The sequence below is a fragment of the Aristolochia californica genome, unplaced genomic scaffold (assembly GCF_029961685.1).
Source record: "Aristolochia californica isolate CCGP_79_NKW_82.1479 unplaced genomic scaffold, dmAriCali1.0.hap1 SCAF_1, whole genome shotgun sequence".
NCBI classification, from domain to species: Eukaryota; Viridiplantae; Streptophyta; class Magnoliopsida; order Piperales; family Aristolochiaceae; genus Aristolochia; species Aristolochia californica.
The window spans coordinates 58,227,422-58,242,441 of NW_027181770.1; the positions used below are offsets into that span (position 1 = coordinate 58,227,422).

The 15,020-nt window shown below is 40.1% G+C and overlaps 4 protein-coding genes across 7 annotated transcripts; 1 reads left to right on the plus strand and 3 right to left on the minus strand.

The window, feature by feature from the left end:
• Window positions 1-174: 174 nt before the first annotated feature.
• On the plus strand, window positions 175-3,076 carry LOC137963174 (uncharacterized). The gene is made up of 3 exons (XM_068810347.1): window positions 175-312; window positions 2,066-2,222; window positions 2,834-3,076. The coding sequence occupies exons 1-3, from the start codon at window positions 205-207 to the stop codon at window positions 2,878-2,880; spliced, it is 312 nt and encodes a 103-aa protein (XP_068666448.1). The 5' UTR covers window positions 175-204; the 3' UTR covers window positions 2,881-3,076.
• Window positions 3,077-3,311: 235 nt separating this feature from the next.
• On the minus strand, window positions 3,312-4,931 carry LOC137963175 (peroxidase 55). The gene is made up of 3 exons (XM_068810349.1): window positions 4,675-4,931; window positions 4,059-4,250; window positions 3,312-3,978 (listed from the first exon to the last, which is right to left on the minus strand). Exons 1-3 carry the CDS (start codon window positions 4,876-4,878, stop codon window positions 3,403-3,405), a joined length of 972 nt encoding a protein of 323 aa, XP_068666450.1. The 5' UTR covers window positions 4,879-4,931; the 3' UTR covers window positions 3,312-3,402.
• Window positions 4,932-6,914: 1,983 nt separating this feature from the next.
• Window positions 6,915-8,947, minus strand: LOC137949404 (acetolactate synthase 3, chloroplastic-like). Its single transcript, XM_068795465.1, is given in 2 exon segments — window positions 6,915-8,323; window positions 8,326-8,947. Coding segments are annotated over 2 exon segments (2,031 nt in total).
• Window positions 8,948-9,979: 1,032 nt separating this feature from the next.
• On the minus strand, window positions 9,980-14,966 carry LOC137963180 (sm-like protein LSM7). Of its 4 annotated transcripts, XM_068810355.1 has the most exons (6): window positions 14,877-14,966; window positions 14,699-14,743; window positions 12,622-12,703; window positions 12,036-12,107; window positions 11,612-11,664; window positions 9,980-10,359 (listed from the first exon to the last, which is right to left on the minus strand). In XM_068810355.1, exons 2-6 carry the CDS (start codon window positions 14,699-14,701, stop codon window positions 10,270-10,272), a joined length of 300 nt encoding a protein of 99 aa, XP_068666456.1. In that variant the 5' UTR covers window positions 14,702-14,743; window positions 14,877-14,966; the 3' UTR covers window positions 9,980-10,269. The 4 variants fall into 4 exon arrangements, with proteins under 4 accessions (XP_068666456.1, XP_068666458.1, XP_068666465.1 ...); XM_068810357.1 differs by lacking the exons at window positions 14,699-14,743; window positions 14,877-14,966 and adding an exon at window positions 14,288-14,329 and having other exon boundaries at window positions 12,036-12,101; XM_068810364.1 differs by lacking the exons at window positions 14,699-14,743; window positions 14,877-14,966 and adding an exon at window positions 14,288-14,329 and having other exon boundaries at window positions 11,612-11,658.
• Window positions 14,967-15,020: the final 54 nt, after the last annotated feature.

A 15,020-nucleotide genomic window follows, 5' to 3' on the forward strand; every position in this document is an offset into this window, starting at 1 on the left:
TAAATCAGAGTCGTTCAAACAATCACGTCGACGTGTTTCCTGTTCAGCTATTGTTGGCACAATCTCGTGGGACCCACAAAACGGTTTGACATTGTGAGAGCCGGTGGACCCAGTCATGCGCGTCACGTTGCGTTTTCCTTCAACTTCAACCCGATAAAATACTAAATAAAGTGGTCTTCCCTTTCGCGGACGTCTGCTATATAGATGCAGAGAGCGGACGCCTTGGTATCGAGCCTCCGCGGAATTCCCCTCTCCTGTCTCCAGATCCTTCTGCAGATCTCGCCGCGCGGAGCTAGGCAAGGAAGAATCATGGTAAAGATTTTCTCTCGATAACCATGTAGATGACTTATTGTGCTCTTTGTTCCGAGTTTTTGTGGCTCTATGTAACTTCTTGTCATCTTTGTTCCTTGTTTTTATGGCTCTATGTAACTTCTCGTGATCTTTGTTCCGTGTTTTTATTGCTCTATTTTGATGTCTTATTTACCTTATCGAGCTTTGGCTGGTCTTTTCGATGGCGCCCTATCAATTTTTTTCTCTTCCCAGATCTGTTTTTTTGGTGGGATATCTTGTTGTAGTTTGTTTTTTTTTTCCAATCATGGTTATTTCTTTTTGTTATATGAATCGAATTTTGCCTGCCTTCGCCGGTGTTACCCTTTGGATGTAAGATTTTTTTTTCTTTAATTTTTTATAAGACGATTTAATTGGTGTTATTTCAGAAAAGAATTTTAATTTGTAAAATTCGTCATCTTGATGTTTCTTAGGTTATCTGGCTGGGTGTTTTTTAAAAATCTCCAACTCCTGTTTTTGGTTGTGGAATATTTTAGCATCTGATGTCATTTTAAGAGGAAAGACGAAGAATTATGTCGCATGGATTTGTGATCTGAAGCCCTAGGATACGCGAGGGGATCTAACTATTCTTTTAAGTTACTTCTTTCTTTGGATCAGATGATATAAGCTCTAGTTTGTCGCCTAATTGACGCTGAATGTGGTTTCATCCTTTGCAAATTGATGATCTGGGAGCGTAGTTCTTGTGAGCATCAATAGAAGGACTTAATAGACTCTCTTTGCTTCACTCAAAAAAAAAATAAAAAAAAAAATAGATCATTGGGAGTGACTTTCCGAGTTGCCATTCTATGTGGAAGTGTCAATAATACATTTCTGGCAGAGCCCTTCTTTCTGTTTGAGGGGTTCATGCCTCTTTCTTTGATACGTTGATTTCCAGCTTAATTCCGTGGTTTGCATTCGACATTGATAGTTTTGTTCCTTCAAATGTTTTACTTTGTCTAAAACTAACACCGACATGGTCAACCATTGGTATATCAGATCATGTACTTTGTGTAAGGTTAGTCATCTAATGGCAGAGGCCGAACTTAGATTTTTATGGTCTTAGCTCTTTAGGGAAAGACTCCTGTGACTTTTTGAGCGTGAAGGTGATGTTAGATTGGTCCTTGTCTGGTAAGGTTGCAATACTGATGCTCCTTTTATCATTGGCGCATCCTTAAAGAGACTGAAAATATCTCTGGCTCTCTTTATCTGCTGATTGTGGTGCTGACTCATTATCTGGACAGGTTGTTAATTATGATTCTTATTTCTTCTGTTGATAATACCCCTTTCACCCTCATCTCTTTTTATTTTCCTCTTTGGTTATGTTCATTGTTAGGGTATCTTTAATTGTGTTTCTCTTGTTTCAATAAAATTACCAACACTTAGAAGGATTTGATTAGACTTATGTAAATAAGCTCAAAATGAAGGGAGACAAGCTCTACAGTGGTCGATGACTAAGTGGATTCATTATCAAGCGAAGAATATTAAGTGCCTTTTCAAGTTTTAAGTTTAAGAGAGGATTGTGGTGGCTGTTTAATTTCGTCAGTTTCGTGGACTGGTTAATCACTATTCAAGTATCCACCTTTTCTTCAGTTGATTTTGCTTCAACATGATTGTGTTGTTTTAACATGGTTACCAATAAAATGATTGGGTGTTATCATGGTTACTGATAAAATGATTGTGTTGTATCATCTTTTTATGAAAAAATCAATTTACACAAAATACTTCTGTTTCTCTACAGACAACATCAAGGCGTCTGGCAGACAGGAAGGTGGAGAAGTTTCAGAAGAACATAATTAAGAGAGGATCAGTTCCTGAAACAACTGTAAAGAAGGGGAATGACTACCCTGTGGGGCCTGTCATGCTTGGTTTCTTTGTCTTTGTTGTGATTGGATCATGTAAGTTACTTCTTCTGTTTGCTTTTAAAAATGATATTGTTGTTCGAGAACCTAGTCTACTTTTATTTTCATTACATTCAGTTTCCATGCGCTTTTTTGTTTCAGTGAATTGTGTTGTCATGGACAACGTTTTTTTTTTTTTTTTTTTTGAACGAGATGAATTTTATTTGGCTTGTTATAAAAAATAAAAAATAAAAAACTCCGTTTTTGAGTTTCCATGATTTTCAAGTGAAGTATTTAGTAGCAGAGATGGTTGATTGATATCTTTATCAATTAAAAGCTGATACAAGTTTGTGCGCAAATCTTGTGTTTTTTTTTTTTTTTAATTAACCTTTTCCTATATCTACATTCATTGACCTATGCATGTCTGAGACGAAAATAACTTGGGGCTTATATGTAGGGCTGGATTATGTTGTAATTTGTTATTCTTCTCTTTGTTAGGACAGTATCATTCATCATTCCGGTGAGCTGTTATTAATCTTGGCACCAAATAATGAATGAACATTAAGCTAATATATGCGTACATCTATTCTTTTCCTGCTCTTTATGCTCTTCTGAATATGCCAGAATAAGCTGTTAGTAACACATCTGTTTGTGTTTCTTTATTTCAGCTCTGTTTCAGATAATCCGGACAGCAACTAGTGGGGGCATGGCTTGAATATACAAAATGCAGGAAGAGTTATAGCAAATTTATTTTATTTCTCCTTAGATATGGTTCTTATGTAGAAAAGTGTGGGAGTTTCATTGTTGTTCTCACCTGCCCAAATGAACGTGTAAGCTTTTAGAACTTGCCTTGTTCTATTTTGAACCCTCAAAACTAATAAAATCCGAGTCCTTTTTGTTTATTTGCTTTATATGTTGTCTTCTGAGGAATTTGCTCTTGGCAAAGCATTAATGGTTTGATAGAACGTCGTATGAGCTTTACGAGTTTGACCGAGGAAAGTATTGCACGAGTAGGGATGCTTTTTCTCATTTACTGTAGAAGTTTTGATTCCTCACTAGATGTCCAAGAAACTTTCCACCGTCAGGCAGGGCTAGACAAAAAGAATATCAGTAAAGGGGGATGGATAAAAGTAGAATTTCGTTTACTGTAGCAATTTTTTGTGGTTATAAAAGGAAAAATAGACCACTGTGACACCAACTTATTATGGTCGTATTTGGAACGAACTCTTTTATCATTTTAGGAATTGAAAGCGGAACAATCCTTTCTAATCTCGCCCTCATTCCCCTTCTTTACACCCACTCTTCCAAGTTTTATCATGGCCGTCGTGAACGCGGCATTAAAGTCTGACGGATTCGTGGCAAAGTCGTTCACTGTGGGCCGCGAGGCCGGGTCTGTAAAGAGCACATCGTCTGAGGTGAACAAGCCCTTCCCCTGGACCACGTTCTGGTAGTAGGCGTTATCGAATCTTTGTGGGGTGTTGGGGTCCATATTAATGGCCACGCTCGGGTCCACATCCCTCGGGCAAGCTTTCACGAGCTCCTCCGCATAGGAGGAGTCCAGCGAAGGGTCAACGGCGGAGGAGGAGCTGAAGTTGTAGAGGCGGTTGGCGAAGCGGTTGCAGTGGGAGAAACCCACGGTGTGAGCGCCTGAGAGAGCGATCATGTCCGTTTGCGTGAGGTTGTTTCTGATGAAGATGGAGTTGAGCTGGTCCAGGTCGGAGTCCGGTTCTGGCAGTTTTCCGGCTACTTGGGATGCCTTCGAAACTAGCCCGTCCCGACGTCCCAATTCGACGTTGAACGTGGGGCCGCCAGCCTGTGCACAATTGATTGATTCCGTTTGAGAAACTCAGCACTAATCGATATCGGTTAATTTTCTAGCGGTAGTATACTGACCAGAACGACGACGTCTCTTGAGGCGATGGCTAGAATGTCAGCGCAAGAGACGACACCGGGACATTGGGCTTCCACCGCTTCTTTCGCTTTTATCACCGTGTCGAATCCGTCTCCGGCGAGTGACAGGTTGTCCGCAGCATCCTTTTCGGCGTCGCCGTTCGGTGATGCGATCATGACGGAGGCGTCGCAGCCCTGCAAAACGTGATAGCGTTAGAAAATACTGTATTTTTCCTGAGGGCATTTTAGACTTTACACCCCCTTCTGCGAACTTTTCAAACGACGATGCGCGGAATCCAACTGATCCCCATGAAGCGAACGAGGAAATTTCTCCTCTCCAAGTCTGATTCATAAATTTACTAATAGAGTTTGTTGAAACTCCGGATATGACACATAGCTTCTAAGATTAGAAAACTGGAAACTGGAATTCTAACTTTTTTTCTTTTGCTACATCTGTTCCATTTTTCCGACCGCCTGGATAAACAATAAGAACGATCACAGATTGAACCAGCTCTCCCATTGACTAAACTGATCAAAATTCACGAACAGAAATCAGTTCGACGAGAAAAGTTTGTAGAGAGAGAGATTTTAGAGTTCAGAGATCAAGGTAGTATAGTACCTCAACAAAGCAATCATGGAAGAAGAGACGAAGGGTGGCGGGGATCGTGACGAACGTCTGGATTAACTTGTTCAGCACTGCCTGTTGTACTAACGCTTCGACGTTGGGACAACTTAAAGCGTAGAAGTTCTCCGATAGTTGCCCTTCAACTCTTCCTATCATCACCAAAATCAACACCAAGTAGAACCCTTTTGAATTCTCCATCTCCCTCGTTCCTCTCTTGGGCAACCTTCTCTCTCTCTCTCTCTCTTCTTAGAATTTCATCGTTCCCCAGAAATGAAAACAAACTGTGCTGCTTATATAAAGGGGAAAGAGGTCAATCGTACCCTTTGCCTTGAGGAAAAAGCTCTTGAGGATTTATATAAAGGAAGATGATATAAGAGAGAGTAAGACTAGTTGAGAGAATACATTAAAACGGTAGTCCAAATAAGGAGGCAGAGAGAAGGTGTTTTCCTTTGTAAGAGGCTTCTGGGTCCAAGGGTTTTCCCATGCAAGAAAGTAAGAAACCCGTCTTGCTAAAGTTTCTTCTCTGGTTGGGTAACTATCCTTGTCTTGCCGGTGCAGTTGAACCAGTGAGCTTCCTCCACGTTATTAATATATCTCTGTTGCCTTGACTCGGGGATTCATGAGCCGAGTCTCATCGTGAGAGGGAGTCGTCATTTGGTTGCAAATTATTGAGCTCTATAAAGTCTAAAGTGTGAGATTTGGTAAAAGTAATGGAAATGGGCGTTTCCGCTGACACAGATGAAAATGGAGTTCTGAGAGGCCACACGGTTGAGTATGGAGGATAACGATGGGATTTTTTTATGAGTTTTTTGCAGGTAGAAGGAAGCTTCGGTGGACGATTCTTACTGCTAAATCCATTGATGGAAAGTGACGCTCTAACAAATCCTAACGATAGTTGATTTATTCAATGGGTTGCAGGCGCAAGTTTTATGATTTGAGTTGTCTAATTAAATTTATGTGGAGTCTTTGGAGGGGCTCAGTCAGCATGAGAGACGAAGACAAGGATGCTATGGTAACCAAAATTTTTTTAACAAAAATTAATACCTGCATGTTGGGGGTGGCACCAAGCCAAACCGTTCGACCTCGGCTCAGTTCGATTTTTACTTGAACTCAGTTTGTTAACTGATGAATCGACTTATTAATATAGTTTTCTTACGAAAATATCCTTTACTTTGATTGTTTTCGTCAATTTACCTCAAACCTAAAAAACGATTAATCCCTTTTGGGTCCCTCAACATTAAATGTTGTTGTATGTCAATGGAATAAACACTTGATTTAGGTGTTTGCTCTTTATTTTAGGTCTATTAAATTGGTTATTATACATTAGTATGTTTTATTACAAATTCTTGGATTCCTATATGATACCTTGCAATTCAATGGTACTAAGGTCAGCACAATATTCTATTTATTTATTTTTTAAGTTTTAAATGTAGGTTGGAGTACAAACCGGGCCCGAGTTCGGGCACAAACTTGGTTAAAAATTTTAGGCTCAAGCTTGATTCCAATTTTAAGCTTGAGGATGAGCTCGACTTTAAGCTCAAGTACGAAGTATTCAAATCAAACCAAACTCGAACATATGCAGGATCGAGCTTGGCTTGGCTCTATGCCACCCCTACCTACATGTGGGTCTCATTTTTCAAATAGAGTGGGAGCTCGCCCTCTTCTCCACTTCAATTAGACAGGTCCTTCGCTCAAGCCTTCTTGAAATAGAGGGTTTTTGCCTTTCTTTAACAAAGGGAGAGCATCCTTCAGAGGGGATAGAATGGGAGGAGGAGAAGCCCTTTCCAAGGTCTATGAGGGGGCAACACCCTTGCTTTATTTGCCTCTCCTAGGTCATAAAAATGGGGAGGGAGCCTATCCTTCCTTTCTTGCAGAATAAAAGAGAGGAAGGGGGAAGTCCACTTCTTGGTGTAAAGAGGGGACCTATCAAAGAAGTGACCCCCTTAACCTTATTTTAAAATTTATTTTATGTTATACTAAATTAAGAGCTTGTTTATAATCTTTCATTAAAGATAGTATTAATAAATACACATCTAAGAGGTTTGCATTTTGCCATTTACGATCCATTTTGTGCAGGATTTGTATGTTTAGTAATACTATTAAGGGTTGTCTAAATTGGTCTTCTAACGTTGTGCCCCTTTCGAGACGTAACAAGTGGTATTAGAGCAAATGTAATCCAATAACTTGGCTTTGATCAAGACAATATGGGATTTTCAGTAGGAAAAACTGAAAGATTATTCGTATTTGGACCAATAGTTGGTCCACCCCTCCCCCTCTATGATCGTATCCTCCAAAGACCCATCCAACTCTATGATAATATCCTTAAAAGATTCACCATTTGGGACCATTGGCAAGACATGTTCCTGATGTGGTATAATCACATCCAACAAGTATGGACCTGGTGTCATCAACATTGTTTTTATTGCATCCCTAACCTCACTCATCCTCCTAATCCTGGCAGCAGGAATATCACAAGCCTCTGCAAATTTCAACAGGTTTGGAAATATTTCGGACTCCTTCTCTGGGTTACCTAAGTATGAGTGAGCTCGGTTAGCTTTATAGAACCGGTCCTCCCACTGGACAAGCATACCCAAATGTTGATTGTTCAAAACCATAATTTTCACAGGGAGATTTTCCACCCGGACAGTAGCCAATTCTTGGATATTCATGAGAAAGCTTCCATCGCCATCAATATCCACTATAGTGGTCCCTGGAGCTGCTGCCACACAAGCCCCAATAGCAGCAGGTAAACCAAAACCCATTGCCCCGAACCCACTAGATGTGAGCCATTGACGAGGACCCTTAAATCCGTACCACTGTGCAGCCCACATTTGATGTTGTCCAACTCCGGTGCTTATAATGGCATCACCATTAGTTAACTCGTCCAAAACCTTTATTGCATACTGTGGTGAAATTGCTTGTTTAAATGTCTTGAAAGACAAGGGGTACCTCTTTTTCTGCTCCATTAGCTCCTCCCTCCAAGCTGAAAATTCAAGCTTTCCAGTTGACTCAATTCTCTCTTCCAATAACCTATTCATCTTATCCAATGAAGCTTTTAAATCAGCACAAACTGCGATATGAGGTTGCTTAATTTTTCCAATCTCTGCAGGGTCAATATCGATGTGAACAATCTTTGCCCTACTGGCAAATTCTTCTAGTTTTCCGGTCACCCGATCATCAAATCGAACCCCAAATGCAAGAAGCAAGTCTGCCTCATTCACTGCATAATTTGCATATACAGTCCCATGCATTCCAAGCATGCGTAGTGAACACGGGTCATGCATAGGATAGGTACCAAGACCCATTAATGTGCTTGCAACAGGAATTCCAGTGAGTTCAACAAACCGACGAAGTTCCGTGCTTGAATTCAAGCATCCACCACCAACATAGAGAACAGGCTTCTTAGACTCGAAAATAAATCGGAGGATTTGTTCCAAGTAGGAGTCCAGAGGAGGTTTGGGGAGACGAGAGACGTACCCGTGAAGCTCCATTGGTTTGTCCCAAGTAGGCACAACCAGTTGTTGTTGAAGGTCCTTGGGTATGTCTATCAGGACTGGCCCTGGCCGGCCGGAGACGGCAAGGAAGAAAGCTTCTTGCACTACCCTCGGAATATCTTCTACATCAAGGACTAAGTAATTGTGCGTGTGACTTCAACGATTGGTATTTCTTGGATTGCATCAGTGCCGATCAGGCGGCGTGGCACCTGGCCGGTTATAGCAACCAATGGCACACTGTCGAGCAGTGCATTAGCAAGGCCAGATACAAGGTTGGTGGCTCCGGGGCCTGAAGTAGCGATGCAAACCCCTGGCCGACCCGATACACGGGCATATCCCTCGGCTGCGAAGATCTCACCTTGCTCATGATGGCAGAGAATGTTGCGGATAGTGGGGGACCTTGTCAGGGCTTGATGGATCTCCAGTGTAGCTCCTCCAGGGTAGGCATACACTTCAGTGACTCCAGCACGTTCAAGGGCCTCAACAAGGACATCAGCACCTTTTCGTGGCTCATCGGGTGCAAAACGTGAAATGAGTTTCCCGTTTGGTACCGGGATGGTGAGGGTGGCAGTGGCAGTGGCAGTGGCAGCTTTAAGTGGCTTTGACGAATCCGGAAGGGTAGTAGTGATGGAGAATGATGTCGGTCTGGAAGGACAACGGAATTTCCCACTGGTTGCAAGGGGTGGTTTTAGGAAGGAGTAGAGGGTTTTCACTGAATGGAGGAAAGGAGTAGAGGGTTTTGATACCCCAAAATTAGTTGTAGTTACCGCCATTAAAGAGGCAGCTTCTCAGCTTCTTCCGTTTGAGTTTTACGTCTTAACTGTGAGGCGTGGAAATAGGACACCTGAACAAAGAAAGAGAACAAGTTAAGAACATGCATGACTAATTACGATAAAAGTTAAAAGAGTTGTAGGAGAGGCACAAGGTTTCTGAACAACAATGGAAGGACCAATTATGCCGCCGAACAGGCTAACCATTTATATTTTAAGAGGATAGACCAAAATCACGATTAATTTCAGAAAGAAGGAAACAACAAGGAAGAAATTCAATTTTGTTAGCAAAAAAAAAATAATACTCAAAATCCTCCCTCATCGGCAGCATCACAAGAGAAATAAAATGAACCATTAACGGAAAACACGAGCCAGAGGCAGAACCGGACGCCCTTCCTGCATGGGCTACCTCAGACCAGAAGAACGCCCCCGAACGAATAATCACAACAATCGAAAACGAACACCAGCCTTAGACAAAACCAAAAGTTTCTGATTCCCCTGCGAAACAAACACCCATGCACGGCAACTCCGAGCTGAACTACCCGGTTTTAATAAAAATAAATTAAATGCAATGCACTTTCCGCTTCTAATAAATTTACAAAAGAGGAAAGGAGAAGACAATGGTGAAGCATCGGTCCCATTTTTTCAGCAATAGAAACCAAGAAAGCGGAATACGGAGCCGCAAAGGGAGGAAAATCACAGCCAAAACAGAGCCTCCTCACGTTGCAGATCCAGTTTCCAGTCTGCGGACGAGCTTGAGACGGGGAACAGATCTCGTGTCAAGGAGCCTCTTTCAGGTTGACAGGAAAGGAAGCGCCGGAGGTCTCTCTGACTCGGAAGCACAAGAGGAAGCCAGACTGCGAGAGAAATCCTTGGCCGCGGACGATTATTAAACAGCAGAGGTTAAGCGCGACTATTCACGAATCTGGGTTGGCGCTTTAGGCTTCGTGGGCCATTTGCCGGCCCAAAAATGTAATACAGAGACAAATCGAGAAGAAGATTTGTGAATAAATTTAAATTCAATCCAAACCCAACTCGTATCCACGATGCCCATTTAAAGCCAACACATACCTTATTAAAACTTTGTTGTGGGCCAGTTACAGGAAGAAGGTTGAAACGTGCGTCTGAAATTAGGTTTCCATTAAAATTCTTGTTCTAAACCTGCCTGGTAACAAAAACATTGGTGGCATATGAAGGTCGAATTCTTATCCCAGTCATAATTCTTCATGCCTAAGGAAATAACTATGTATCTGATAATGGAAAGTCTATGAGAATGAGTCGGCCATGAACAAAATATGAGTTTTAACGGGAACGCAGGGAAACGCCTAAGCTCCCTCTGGCTGGAGAAATGGGTTTGCAATCTCGTCAGTCCCATCAGTAGGGGATACAAGCATTACAGCTGTCCCTCTACAGACCTACAACAAGACGAAATCAATTATGTACTTCAGAACAATGTACAAGCATAGGGGAAAATCTCACATGGAGTAGTTGTTTAAATAAGGAAATGTGCCCAACTTGGTAGGGCATCCACTCAAAATCATAAAAGCATTTCTCACATGGAGTAGAAGTTGTTTAAGGAGTTGCTTAGAAAAGTAGAAGCTGCTTAAAAGTAAGAAATTGCCCAAAAGTTGGAAGTTTTTAATTTAGTTTTTGGAGTTCTACAGGGATTGTAATATTTCATTCAAAGTATATTGGATTAGGTTACACATGTTACCTCAAAAGCTTTTTTGTTTACACATCTTTCTCTTTCTTTCAAATTCGTGCAAACCTTATTCTTCTTTCCGATACCAGAGCAGTCATGCATCAAATAATTTTTATATTGCATTATACCTTGCCAGAATCCTTTGTGAGCCTACTTTCCAACACAACAAAAATTGTAGCAAAGGTTGAGCAAAGGAAGGTTTCTGACCATAAAACAAAGCTTCTTGCCTATAATAGGATCAATTCCCAATTGATCTTACCTTGGGAGCTAACATCTATAAAAGCCCAAGACCGTGGGACAACAGATGACACAAGCTTGAATGGTAATAGGGGGAGTGGAATGATAACACACGAGTAATAAGGAGTCTATTTATAATTAATTAATTTTATAAAGTACAAGGGTAGAACAGGAAGACTACAGAAAATCCCACATGTGGAGCAAATTATGAAAGTGGTGCCAACTTGGTTTGGCTTCCACTCTAAATTAGGAAAGCATCTCTCAGTGGACTAGAAGTTGTTTAGGAATTTTTTTGGGGAGAGTAGAAGTTGCTTAGGAGAAAATTGTTTAAGTTAGTTTTTTGAGTCCTAAAAGGATTGTAAATATTTTCTTATTTAACGGAGATTGGGTTAGGGCTGGGGTATGTTGCCTCAAGCCTTGTTTATTTTCTATTTTCGTTATTTTCTTTAGCTGTTAGAGTTCTCCTTATCTCTCACTTTTTCTCAAGTTAGTGCATACTCTTCCTTCCAGGTTCATATCAATCACCCTAAAAAAACATAACAGATTTTAAAAAAATAGGGTCCTTTAACATCATATTAGAAATTTGAAAGATTTAGTGGTGAATCAAAGAAGCAATTTTTAGATTAAATGCTTGAAGAGTATTTTTATTTTATAATAAAAGCAAATTGCTTTTGCAGTAATTTTTAATCAACAGCAAACTGAAGAAATATCAAGAAAGGATCACATACTATGAGGCCAAGGCGTCTGGTCTGGTCAGTAGTCTTCAATGGATCATCTGCATCTGCAGAAAAAGAAGCTAATAAGTAGGTAACAGATCCACATGCAAAAGAACTATATTTTTATCAACCATGTGGTTGAGAACATTTGTGGAGACATTAGGTAGAGGATATCAATCAGGTAATGATAATAAGACACCCTAGTGGCAAAAAAAGTTGAAATGTATCTAGAGTTTTGCCTTCCATTTATGACCTTGGATGCCAGCAAAAGATACTCACACAATAATGCTTCAGGAAATTAATGAGTTAATAATCATGACTAAGAAATAATTAACGTCATAAATCAAAGCAAAAATGTACTTTTTGATGAATATAAAGTTATTGCAATCATGACTATCAGCCCATTATGTAACAATAAAGTAACATAATTTTATACCTCTCAAGAACTCTACTGCTTCATCCAGCACAAGATTCAGCAATTGGTCATACCCTTTTAAAGTTCCTGTAACTGACAAAAAGGAAGACTACTTTGTCATGTACCATTCAGTTTGTTGAGTGGGAAAAAGTCCCATATTGAGAAGTATTAAGAAAATTGATTGAGTTATAAGGTTGAATAATAGGTCTCCTAAGTAGCCAGTCATTTTGGAATGGAACCGGGCTCAATCTAACACAGTTGATTATAATAATAATATTTCAATTAAGACATCCAAATCTACCTTAGAATAGACAAGACAGACTTGATAAAACAAAGAATAACAAAGAAAAACAGGAAGAGACTTAAATTTTGTGATTTGCTCTTTTGCTGAGGAAACTGAAAATAGAAGAATCTTCTAAATGTCATAGCCAACAAATCTAATCCATGCTCTTATCAAAATCGAGTAATTGAAACAAATAATTTTCAGTAACAACCAAGTTGAGTTTCATAAGAAACAAACACCACCACTCACAGAGATAGCTCCAACACTCTAGAGCACAGTTTAAATTGCTGAAATTAGTATACTTATGAGAAGTCCAGGAATCACCTTGACGTCCACCAGTGAGCTTGACTTGAACACCCTTGTCAACAAACTTTGCCAAATCTAGAACAGTTTCCTTACGACCTGACTGATGAATTGAAGGAATTTACAGGGTAAAACACAAATACTGTTCACACAATAACTTTTTTTTAAATGTTATAATTATGGAATAATTGATAATTGCGAGGGTAAGTACAAGGAAAGTAAAAACTGCATCTACCAAGAATAACTTAACAAATAAATATATCTATACAAAAGTTGCAGTGCATTAATGGCTTAATACAAAAAAAAAAAAATGCTCTACCCTTCGAACTAGTGCTGACAATGGTGACGCCAAGAACAGGTTAGAATTTATTAGTTATAGGACTGGATCTTGGACCTCTAGGCTGATGAAAAGAGAAGCATCAATCAACACCTCTTCCACCATCATCTCATTCTTTTCTCTTGTGCTTTGTGTAGATGTTCCACCTCAAATATACTGAAGATGAAGGAAGAGACAAAATGGATAACGCACAAGTTTCTGACAGCAGCAGCCCCATACTAGGGCATTTTTTGTTATCAGTCTTCAAGTAAGCCAAGCTGCAGGTGTTGTTGGCTCCTCCATTTTAGTCCCCTATCATCTTTCTATCCAAGAGATGGTGGATCTACACTAATTCTGCCCTCATGACTAGATGAGTCTGACATCTTTGGTACTCCTTACACAAGGGATAAGCGTGTTCCTTGTGTCAATCCAGTTCCTTCAAGAGACAATTCTTTATGGCTAACCACAACAAAGATGACTTGTGTGAAATGATGTCTGAAGATGTTGACAGCACAATATGCTGTGCTATCAACGACCGTGCATCTCAGCAGTTTCACAACTAGTGCAATGACACTTCCTAAATCTTGCATCAGAATTTACAGGAGTGACATCCACTGACCAAGTAAAATTCGGAGGATATGGTTGTCCTACAACCACAAGTTCAAATCAAATAACTTATTGTATCACTGCCACTATTGTCCTCACTGGCACCAAGGTCGACGAGTCCCGACTTTGGATCAATGGTTTCACTGTCAACATGCAGGGCGTTTTTTGCATCATGATAGATGGCCCAGTTGCACAGGACCTGATGTTGCAGTCACAGAAAGATTGCTGCTGATCAGCCCACAGTGCGGCCCACCATTTTGCATGTGAAATGAAGTAAAAAATATCAGCTAAAGTGTGTTCCTTACATTTGCACATCTCCTGTTGCCATTCCACAAACCAATGTCTAAGTAGGGCAAAAGGACTAGTTTCATCTAAAAAACCAATTCTAATAGTGACACGAGGTCTTTGCATTGAGCCATCATAAAAGCTTTCTCTTCCCCTCATCTCAAAATTACCTTCATTAGCAACATTGAAGCTGTCCTTGAGATTCTAAAAGTCTAAAGGAGGTGTCAAGAGTGGGATTTTGATCACATAACCGTGTTAAACATCAACTATCTGAAGATTTGGCTTAAAATCAAATGAAAATTACTTTTAATACAGAAATAATGTCAACTAAAACTAAAAGAAATTGTGACTATAACAGTAGGATTAAGTGCATAAATATTAAGGAGAAATGTCTCCAAGTTCTTTTGCCTGAACAAGTGGAAGACTAGGTTGGGTGAAGGGAAGAAATTAAAACAACTGTGACTATAACAGTAGGCTCACTTGCATAAACGTCAAGATGAAATGTCTCCCAAGTTCTTTTGCCTGAAGATTTAGAAGCCTACATTGGATGAAGGAAAGGAATTTTAAAGTCTACGATCAAGTAGAGATTACAAATCAGCAAGAAAGAGTAGTGACAAGAGTTTAGGAACAATATGTATTTGAGCTTGCCTCATTATGAAACACCTCAAAAGCAACATAGCGACTGGATAAATGTCAGACGTGTGAACATATCTTAAGAAGTAATTCTAGAGCAGAAGCAAAGTATGTGTCCAATCCATCTTTACTGGCATTGGATAATTCAGAAACATAAGCGCCAAAAATTGGAAGGAAAAAGTGCTCTGTATGACAAGAAAAAATAATTTAGTGCAGCTTTAAAAAGATGGACGCAACTGCTCTGGCAGTAATACTCACCATTTTACAAGTTGTGTCCTACTTGAATACAATCAATCCAGACCTCTGCAATCAATACACACAAGAAGTTACGTCCATCATCCGAGAGAAGGAGATAAACCAAATTACGGTGGACACAGAAAGAGAAGATTTATGGAGATGTAGAAACAAGATGGACGCGGGAGAATGGGGAGTAAACCTCTCTCAATTCCTTCTACCAAGCTTTCTGAGGCGGCAAGAAGAAGCCAACTTCTCCTCAAGTTTTGGCTCGCTCCTTCCCGCTTCTCGCTAGTCGGAAATGCAGCACCTTTCTTTGCCGACTTTACTACTGCAGAAAAGGCCG